At 39.1% G+C, this 10,801-nt stretch overlaps 1 protein-coding gene across 1 annotated transcript; it reads right to left on the bottom strand.

Moving 5' to 3' along the window:
* Positions 1 to 848: 848 nt before the first annotated feature.
* LOC137135880 (fibrinogen C domain-containing protein 1-like) lies at positions 849 to 10,456 on the bottom strand. The gene is made up of 9 exons (XM_067520602.1): positions 10,331 to 10,456; positions 8,827 to 8,905; positions 7,615 to 7,730; positions 7,170 to 7,533; positions 6,948 to 7,077; positions 5,811 to 5,947; positions 4,291 to 4,387; positions 3,388 to 3,567; positions 849 to 3,319 (listed from the first exon to the last, which is right to left on the bottom strand). The coding sequence occupies exons 2-9, from the start codon at positions 8,902 to 8,904 to the stop codon at positions 3,036 to 3,038; spliced, it is 1,386 nt and encodes a 461-aa protein (XP_067376703.1). The 5' UTR covers position 8,905; positions 10,331 to 10,456; the 3' UTR covers positions 849 to 3,035.
* Between the last annotated feature and the right edge of the window lie 345 nt (positions 10,457 to 10,801).

The following is a 10,801-nucleotide window of genomic DNA, read 5'->3' as shown; positions in this document are numbered from 1 at the left end:
GGCATGATTTTCTATGAGATGATGCCTCTGAAAATTAATTTCTACAGCAATGCCACAGTTAACACGTTTAACACTGTATTTTAGCTGATTTCTAATTAAATATACTGTGCACTGTATTCCAATCAACACACTTCAGTTTGGCCAATTAACATAACAGTTCCTGTAACTTTGAATATCTGAGTCATACTCAGACAATCTCATGTAACATAAAAACAAAATTTTTAACATATATGAAAAAGCATTATTATTGTAACTATACTATGCTATACCACAATTCTATATTCTATTATATATAACTAAGGTGAGCTTTCTTGCAATCAGTATGCCCCCCATTGTCAAACTCATCTCGCCTATTTCTCTCTTTTTTTGCTGATCAGTGCCCCTTGTGTAAATTGTACTTTACATTGTACTGCATAAGTAAAATATAATTTTCTAATCCTACGTTCATCGTTAACAAAACCTAGAAGAAGATGTTTCAAGTGAAGGAAAATGTCAGTGGTAAAATGCACTGGGTTGATTAATTGCCCTTGGTTGTTTTGACCCTGTTAATACTTGCCTACAAGTTTCCCCAGCAGACTAAGCAGCTATTTGTAAATCGTTGCATCACACTGGTGTGGTAATGTCATTGCCTCATTTGTTGCTACTGTACTTGATTGTTTTAATTTGGCTTCACTCAAAAACAATAAGTAAATCATTTTTTGCAATTACCTCTAACTTGGTTAAAATTAGTAAGAAGTACATATTATTGATAACTAACAACAGTTAACTGAATAATGTAAGTAGGGACAGCTATTGAATTTTATAAAAGTCCAGTACAACAGAATATGAGTCGATTCAATAGAATTTTATTTATATAGCACCAAATACCAACAAATTCATCTCAAGGCACTACATAATAAAGTCAAGACTATTAACCCAACTAATTCCTCCTGAGCAAGACCTAGGCAACAGTGGAGAGGAAGAACTTTAACGGAAGAAACCTCCAGCAGAACCAGAGTCAGAGTGGGTGGCCATCTCCCTTGACTGGTTATTACTTCCAATTATTACTTCCACAAAAGATTGTTTTCAACAAGGTATGTTTTAATTTAAATTGTTGTGATATCTGGAGACTAGAAAACCCATACCTGATTTAGTTTACCTGGAACATTTAAGACTTCTCCCAGAGATCTGCGATAGATTTTTGGCTTATATCAAATAATTTGACCAAATAGGTAAAGAAACAAAAACTTAACTAGCACTAATGACTGACTAACATAAAATGATTCTTTACAATTACACACAAGAAACTTTATTTTTTAAATGATGGATCTTTGAAAGAATGCACTACAGAAAACATAAAATAAAAAAGGAAGAGAACTAAAAAAAAAAAAAAACACACAAAAAAAAACACCTGGGAAATGTGAGTAATGTACCAAAGTTTTAATTCCAAGATAAATAAAAGAAGTAAAGAAATAGAAATGGTGGAAGACTCGAACAGAATAAAAATATTAGGGATATAATTTCATTGTATAATAAAATTGCTTTTTTTCAAACTGTTATTAAGCTAATGGAATTGTAAACCGGGTTGGACAATATTTCTCAGAATTTGCCAGAGGGTGTTTTCATTCAATCTAAATTAAACCAATACTAATGAAAACCTGCTTAATAAAATAATTATACTTTAAATATGACAGTTTATAAATAGTATAGATAAGGACTTATGCAAAAAAGCAGACATATCTTTGTAGATTTATATATATAGAATTGAAGACAATCTTTGATTACTTAGGGACTTTTGTGATTAGAAATCTCTGAGGGTATCTTGCCTCAAGATGATGTTCTAACAACTTAATCTACTACTTTACCAATCTACTTACCACAAAGCTTTATGCATAATCATGCAGTACAGACTTAATTTGTATCTAACTGCTTTTAAACAGTGTTCTCAAGATGGGCTTCTTTGACATCATCAATATAAAAGGTTATTCATCGGGACGAACAACAAACAGAGCAATTATTGATCTGAATGTTTACAATATAAATCACATTTTATAAAGCAGACTGACAAAAAACTATAGTTTCTTGGAGTTCAGAGGGTTAGGAATTATGTCAGAGGTCGGGATTTGAAATCAAATTTTAGAATATTCTTTCTTAATCACAATAATGAGGACTGTTTGGAAATGTAGATTTATTTAATGTGAATAAGTGTAGTCAGCATTTGTAATAGATTAAATTTTGATTGGCTAAGAACAATTACAAACTACTTTTATTACGTTGAAGTTTTTTGTGACAACTTGTTACCAACCAGTATGTGGTTAACAGTAGCAAGTAACAGGTATGTTTCCAGTGAAACTACAAGCTGATTGGTGGGAAACCACTAAGTACTTTTCCCACTCTTTGTATCTGAAGCTTTAGTAACTTTACAGATTCAGATTGTTAAAACAACACGGTTAACATGAAAGAATTCATGATGTATTACTGTGGATGAAACAGCTGTCAGGATATGAAGGGGTTAAATCAGCTCTACCAGCTTTACCTGCTCCAGCATTACTTGTGTTAACAGAATAATGCTTTACTATTATTATTATTATTGGAACTATTATCCAATAATATTATATCAATAAGTAATTTCACATTTGGTACTTTAATTATATTTTGATGGTACTTTACACACTTTTTGTCATTTACCTTTCCTGTAAAGTTTTACTAATTTTCAGTCCAGGACCTTCATGGGTATTTCTACACTGTGGTGATTTGGATACTTGGTCATAGAGCTGAGAACTCCAACCCAGGATGTCAGAGCTCATAAATGAAATATGGATTTTGAGATTATTGATTTTAAGAAATCCAAGTAATTTTTAGTCAAATAAAATCATGAACCTTTCTGCCTCTAAACTTTCAATAAAACCTCTCAACAGATGCTGTAACAATGTTCACCAGGATCTGGACTGTTGATGGTTAGGGGTCAAGGTTGAAGTCTGAGTTTTGGTGTCCAATAAAGTTAGAGGTTAGAGGGGTTTAAGGATAGGGTAAAGGTTCAAGGTAAAATGTCTGGTCTAGGATCTGGAGCCTGGAGATCTGAACTCTGGTTTGGGGTTTGGTCGTATCTTCATCTCAGTGAATCGAAGCGAGTACTGCCATCCAGTCCAGCTGGACCACTCTACCCCATCAGCGTAAGATGCGTGCCCCCCCCTCAGGTATTGTCCATTCAGGTTGGAGGTGTGGCAGTTTCTGTACCACCATGCCCCCTGGTAGTATGCTGCACAGTTGTTCTCTGACTGGTCGTGGTCCCGATCTTTTGTTGTAAACCGCATCCCAGAGTGCTTCAGAAGGGAGTCACCTGGGGAAAACACCTGTTAGTACTGATAATACTGTGTATTACAACAAAAGTTGTAGTAGTATCAGTACCTGCACTCCCAGAATACTGGTCCACAGTCAGTGGGTACCCGTCCTCTTCGGGGTTCACTGAGTCTCGACCGACAGAGAAATCTGCGTAATGAGCAAATGCTGTGGTGTTGTCAAAGTCGGCCATGTCAATACGTAACTCATAACCACCAGACTTGGTGAGGGAGTAAATCCTCTGCAGACCTGAGAGACAGATGGGCAGGGAGAGAGATAGTGGGGTTATTCTAACTAGATCTACGGAATTATATTGAAGGCAAACGATTTGTCGCTGCAGTGAGGAGTTACATTTCTGTGGATATTCATGTTAGGCTAAAGTGTAGAATTCTGCATAGGCTACACAGAACCTACCCGAGACCTTTGGCATAGATTCAGCGCACATGTATAAATCAAGCTTAACCCCTGTTCTGCACATTTGTGTGTAGGGATAGAATAGAGTTGCCCTGTTCTCTTAGGACTGAGGGTTACATCAAAGTGTGTGTGGGGGACGATGCTTATTTACCAGAACCAGACCAACTGTAGGGTAGCGAGCACCATTACTGTCAGGTATATAGGATGATACAGGCATCCTCTGGGTTGGTCCTATTTAGGGGAAAATTTCAACCTCTGTAACCCAGCTCCCTCTAACTCAGGAGATCTGCTCCCAGATCTGTTACTTCTTAGTTACAACTACTCAATCCTCTAATTTATTAACCTGACTGACTGCTGACCTCACTACTAACTAAACTAAATAAGAATGAGCTCAGATCATCATTGCTTGAGCACCTTCCTGCTCCCCAGAGGATAAAACTTTACAACTGAATACTGTTTTCTGTAGCGCCCCCCCCTTTAGGGCAAACTCTGTCTGTGATTGACTCTGCAATCTGTAGGGGGGACTGACAGGTCTAATAGTGTGTTAGTGGGTCAAACCGAGCCAGTGCTCCCCTGTTGTCTGTCCAAAGCCGTCTCTGTAAGCCTCCCAGCCCCTGAAGAAGTTCACTGAACCGTCCTCCCTCCTCTGGATCACCTGCACACACAGGAGATGTTATACTGACTCGCATTCAGTCTTACACATATAGAAAATACAACATTGCATCAGCTTAATAATGTAAGTCTGTGTACAAGGGCTGTCATCCAACCATTATCTGTAACCAGCTGTCCTTGGGCAAGAACATACACCCTAGACAGGTCTCCAGTCCGTCTCAGGGCCAACACAGACAGACATATACAGACAGACAACCATTCACACTCATATTCGCACCTATGAGCAACTTCGAGTCACCAATGAACCTAACATGCATGCCTAGACTCTTCTGTTTAAAAAACCCTCAAAGAATGACTGAGGTTTGCAAAATTGCATCTGAACAAAGCACAATACTTCGGGAACAACATCCTATGGACAGATGAGACCCTGATGCTTAGTTTTATAAAAAATGTCAGTGAAAAAAGGTGGGTAGCTGTTCCTCTAAGGTTGTATTTGCCTAAGACCTGCTATGATTAGATATTTTTTTGTTCTGATTTTGAAGAAAACAATCAAAGATTTAAAAGAGGGTAAGAGTAATCATTTTTGTGCATGACTACCTTACTGTAGATAAGTTTAGCTTAACAAAGCAATTTTAAGTGTGGAACCTAAAATACCTTCACACACTATTTCTGCTGTTGCCTGACCAGATTTGCTCATTTCCTGGTAACCTATTTAGGGCTGTTTCCCATCTTTGTTCTGTTTTCAGGTCAATGTGTAGTCTTGTTTTGGTGTTTTTTCTCGCCCCTCTGTTCAGATTCAGACACACTAACAGGTGGCTCCACCCTGTTCATTGCTCTCTCTCTCCACACACACCTGATTTCACTTGTAATCAAGCCTCAGCACGTTGAAACTTTCCAGTCCAAGCAGTCTTTGCTAGACCCTTGTTAACACTCTGCTACCTAGCCCCCCCAGTTCTGCTGGGCTTCACACGCTTCCCCCTGTTACACACTGACTTGACTCGTGTTTATTGTTTGCTGTAAGTTGGGTTTGGACTGAGTTTACTTTGTTCCTCTTCACTCCTCTTGTCTTTAGTCCTGCTCATGTCCAGCGTTTCTAGTCTTTCTTGCTTTGTTAATGTTCAGCTTCCTTTCCAAGTTTGCCGGTTCTTTCAGCTGGGGTGTTTGTTAATATACTTCAATGAACTTTAACCAGCGTGACCTGAATTCTACCCTGTATTTCTGTCTCTGCATTTGTGTTCAGACCAGCCCATAAACGTGTGACATGGAATTTAAGAGCAATGTAGGATTTTAATGGCTGTCTGTGGACATTTCTCGTCAGTGAACATAGGACAAACAGCTATGTAACATAAAGAACCATAGGGGGTTCTGGGGGACCTCAGTGTAAACTGTCCGTTCTGTGACCCGGACAATTGACAGAAACCAGAAACACATTTAAAAACACACAACACATTTTAGTGTGGCAGTACCGTCCACCCTCCTCCGTCAGTCGTCATGTCGCAGTAAACCATGAAGCCGCTGGGGTTATGTGTAGGGAACACAGAATAAACTCCATCCTGAGAAACACCAGATGCCCTCACATCACTGCAGTCTCTGGGTCTGAGGCCTGAGGGTGATAGACATTCACAGAGAGAGGGACCAAATCAATAACTCAATCCTAAGTATGGTCTGGTTTGCTGGATGCCATAGTGACAAAACCTCAGAAGGAGGGGGGCATCACAAACTCACTGTGGAGGGAGTTGATATAGTTGTTTAAAGGTTTGTAAAGTTTTCTTTAAACATTTACACAACAAGTGGCACAATAGGAGTAGTTAGCAACTCTGCTGCCCCTGATGGAGGAATCATCTTTTGTGTTATTGTGTGTAAACAACGTGAAACTGATGTCCCGCTGTGTTATAGTGTAGAAAACACAGTGCAAATTTAATTGTGAGCTGAGGAGGAATCCACACTGTGTAATATTCATATTTCCATGTGAGATCCTGGTCTCTGTCCTAGCGTTCACTTACCCTTATTAAAATGATGCTTAATCATAAGCAATAACGTGAGTAACAACCGATTTTTAACCCCTTATCCTAATGTAAACTTATAAACAACAACTGTGCTCTTTTATTCACTGAATGAATGAATGAGGAGTAGACAGGCGTGTCTGTCTGCAGAAGCAGGATGGATGAGACAAAAAACTAGCAGCCAGCACAAAGATTTCACAAATAAAATTACTACAGATCTCTATTTTAATTCAGAGGTAAATAGCTCTCAAGTTTTCCAACTTCCAGACAATGTCGGTATCTTAGAGTACAGTCTGTGCCTCAGACACACAGTAAGCTACCAGCTAGTTAATGTTAAACATCTTTTTAATTCCAGTATCTGTGATGATGTGATAGTGTCAGGTCACATGATCTCCCTACAGATGCAGATGGATTTATACTTACTTTACTTATAGCTGTGGAGCAACAGCAATAACCACTCCACCAGTGTGCTGCATGATTTGAGTTAATTTTACATTATTGACTAAGGCTCAATAATTTTATTTTTGATCTCTGTTAGTTATTCACTGTGTGCTAACGTTAAGCTAGCATTGTATTAAGGTTGTGCTGATGTCACATTACCTCTGTTACCGTCTCTGTGCATTTCACTCTTTAGGGTCCTCAGACTGTCTGTCTCCCTCTGCAGATTGAGCAGAGAATCACTGAATCCTGCAGCCACCTTTAACACTCTTGAGTGACTGTCGGACATCACCTAGACAGGCACACAAAGTGGGGTGGGCAGATATATTATATTTGCTTTGATTTTAGGCTGTTTTGCACTAAGTTTACTTGTCCTGAACTTACCTGTATGATGCGGTTCTGCTCGCTCTGAAGTCCATCCAGCCTCTGTTCCAGAACACCTTGACCTCTTTTCAGCGAATCAGCTTCTAGCCTTAGGTTGTGGGCATGGCCTATGAGCACCTTTAGATCCTCAGTGAGTTTCTGGGCTAACCCCCTCTCCTGCCAATCATCTGCGTTGTGATTGGTCAGTGTCCGCAGCAGTGAGCTCTGCAATGCCTCCCAGCGCAGGAAGTTCTCGCTAAAGTCTGGACAGTTTGCATCCAGAAAGATATTGATTGGTTCTCCAGCTGTGACACGGGACACTGTCACAAGGGCACCAGATTCTTTGGGATTGGTCAAAATCACAGGTGAGGAGGAGATTCCGCCCCTGTTACCATGACAACAGTACGTTCATATTTATACAGAAAGATGGGATACATACAGACTAGTTACAGATATATGTGTTTACCTGCTGATGAAGGGCAGAGGATACTGTGTCAGGTACAAGATGGTGACTGTTGCCATAATGACAGTTCCCATGCCGATCACAACAACAGCAGTCCACAACAGGAAGCGACAGCATTTCTGAACACACAGTATACAGACATCTCAGTAACACTTACTTGTCACCACTCCTGGAAGTTCTGTCAGTCTCATAAAGTTTAAAAGCACCAATCCACAAATTACACGGAGCATCCTGGGACAGTGATATTTCCTCAGTTGTCGTAGCAGGTGGGCACATTTTTGTTTTGTTTACATGTTTTACATAAAGAAAGTAACACAGTAGCGTGATCTGCACAAAGAGCAGCTTCAGCCTCTTAGCAGCAGAGCTGGTGTTGCATTCCCTGTAGTTCAGTGTAGTTCATGTCACTGGTCTGTGCTGGGGACCACTGATTGTTTCCTGTTTCTGTTAGTGATAATTCTGTGACATACTGTGCCAACTACTTTTTGGCTTTTGTAGTTCGACTTTATCATTTATCATTTTACTCCATTGAATTTCAAATTCCTGCGTTTGTACTCTGTGGTAGTACTACTGTTAGTGAAGCAGAATGTGAGGAGAACCAGTTCCCTCAGTATAAACTGTGTAGAAATCTGTGGAGGTGACAGCTGCTGCAGATTAGACACACGTTGATCTGACAGTTTAACTCCAGATTAACAGGAATTAACTCTCAGTGGGTCTGTTTCTGCTCTGTGCCTTGGTTTAGTTTCTGCTCGTCTTTCTGTTTTCAGGTTAGCGAAATGGTGAGAGACTAAATTGTGCTGCGTAGAGCTGACTTTATATCCTACATCCAAATCCAGACACATGGTTATTTGATGATTCCAACTTTATAGATTAAACATTCCTAATTTTGTTGGGTCAACAAAATAAATTAGACCCTCGTGGTGTGAAAAAGAGAAAGTATAACTGAGGAGCCGAAAGTGCTAACGTGTAAAACAATGTAAACCATAATTATTGTTTTTGGCTGATCCTGGACTAAAATGACAGAACCAGCCGACAACAGCTAAGATAATGGACAGCTGATGCCAGTATTTTCCAGTTCCCAAACACACCTCAATATCACACCACGTGTCACTGGTTTACAGACAACTGTAAATGTACGACATATGTTCTGTCCTACACTCTGAATGCACGACAGAATATATGATGACAGAGTGGGTGTGGTCACGTGTCAGGTGTTACCTTGGGTTTGTTCGGGTGTTTGCTGTCGAGCTCCGAGTTGCTGTTGTTCATGATGGTCCACCGGTCATTCAGCATCATCCTGGAACACAAACGGTTTCTGCTGATATAGACAGTCTTTTATGACCTTTCTACTGATCTCCTAAGCCCCACACTGGTTCCTAAAACCTTTTTGAAAAGCATTTAGAACCTGCCAGAACAGCTGTAGACCCCCCAAATCTAGAGAACCTTCATAGTTACTTTTGAACCCCCACGAAGGACCTCATGTGTCCAACTCCTAGAACATCTTAATTGAACTTAATTGACGCTCTAGACTTTCCCTAAAAACCTTCAAGAAGATTTAGAATTTACATAAAGACCTGAATATTAAATACTATGTGAAAATAAAGAATATTGAATCAAGACCTGTTTATTGTTTTAAAAAACATTCAAGAATCCTTATGTCCTTTAGACTGTAAGACCAGTGGAATCTAAAACTTCTTTCTGTAACCCTCTAGAGTTACCCTGAGTGGAGTGGAATAGTATAAAGGGTAACAACATCTTCATTGACTCGTTAAAGACCATTTTTTACATAAATGGTGGACCATGGAGACTTCATATAGATCCAGACAATATATAAGTTATAGTTGAAATCAGCTGGAATGACGAAATCTGTTATAATATTGAGTTAGCAACAACTATTACAGGATACTAAGCTAAACTAGTTCTCTAGAACCTTCAAAACCCCCTCTAAATCCTCATTATTGACCTCTAACACCACACATATCTCTAAACTTCAACATCTAGAACATCTTTTACTTGTAGAACATCATAAGGACTAATTATTTACTCTTTAAAGACTTTTAGAGTCTCATCATTGACTCCCACACTTTAAACAGACCTTTTGAAGGAGTACAACCACATAACCTTCTGAAGAGTTTCTGATGTTTGTCACTAAGACAAGCTGTGAGAGATGTGAGACCTGACTGTAAACCTGATTAAAGTCTGGAGGAACACAGAGCAGCTGGACTTTAGTTCTCTGTGTCTGCTTCTGTAGGTTTAAACGGATGTTCATGACATGAGTGCCTCACACCACGCAGTCTGAAAGAGTCTCTTTGACATAATGTTGGTTCGACTTCGACCTATTGACCTCAGTAACAGGTTTAAAGCTCAAACATCAGAGCAAACACAAACAAATCAATCTGCTACACAGAAACTCAAAACCCAACACGTTAAATTCTCTAAATCGATCAACGTTTACTCACGTGTTGTTTAAGTAAAAACAACAACTATATAACAATAACCCGCAGAATCTATAAGAATATTACAACAAAAACAGGATTTTCAAACTATTTCATAGAGGACTTAAGATAAAAATGTGCGTTAGTAAAAATGCACTATCATTGTCCTGCCGATAAATAAAGTTTTCAGCCTTTTTATCTAGTTCCCATAAGAACACAAACTGAAAAAAGTTAACATGAGCCTCTGTCCCTGAATGAGCACTGATATCAATAATCAAAAACCTTACCCGACTCTTCAGGCTCCAGACAAAGTGTTCAGCTGCTCGATGATCCAGATCCTGAAACAGAGAGAAAGCATCTGCTGGCACTTACACGCCCTCCTTGGGGGGGCGGTTAATCTGATCAGAGCCACAGTCTGTCACACTGAACATAGCAGCTACATGCTAACAGCTCGCTAAGATAAAATAACCCTGGAGAATAAAGTAGATTTTCTCAACAGTACTGAACTAATTTAAGGTTCTTTTCTGTGTGACTATATACGTCACTACTTTTAGCCGAGCATTAAGTTACTTTGAAAATCACTCATATGAAGCTACAACAGATACAGAACAAAGTAATTGTTCCTTTAAAAATGGGATTATAAAATACAATAAACAATAGCACTTATAAATACAATAAATTAACATGGCAAACCATCTGGTTATAAACTGAATGTACACAAATGTTAAGCTCTCATTTTATGGACTATTTTCCTGTAA

This window comes from Channa argus, chromosome 11, assembly GCF_033026475.1.
Source record: "Channa argus isolate prfri chromosome 11, Channa argus male v1.0, whole genome shotgun sequence".
NCBI lineage: Eukaryota > Metazoa > Chordata > Actinopteri > Anabantiformes > Channidae > Channa > Channa argus.
Note: the sequence above shows the minus strand (reverse complement) of the source record. Positions and strands in the feature narration are given on the sequence as shown.

Coding starts and splice junctions, on each gene's coding strand:
- LOC137135880 (XM_067520602.1), bottom strand. CDS start 8,904: ATGATGCTGAATGACCGGTGGACCATCATGAACAACAGCAACTCGGAG. Junction 7,534..7,614: donor CCTCTGCCCTTCATCAGCAG/GTAAACACATAT, acceptor TCATGGTAACAG/GGGCGGAATCTCCTCCTCAC. Junction 5,948..6,947: donor GCACAGAGACGGTAACAGAG/GTAATGTGACAT, acceptor TATCACCCTCAG/GCCTCAGACCCAGAGACTGC.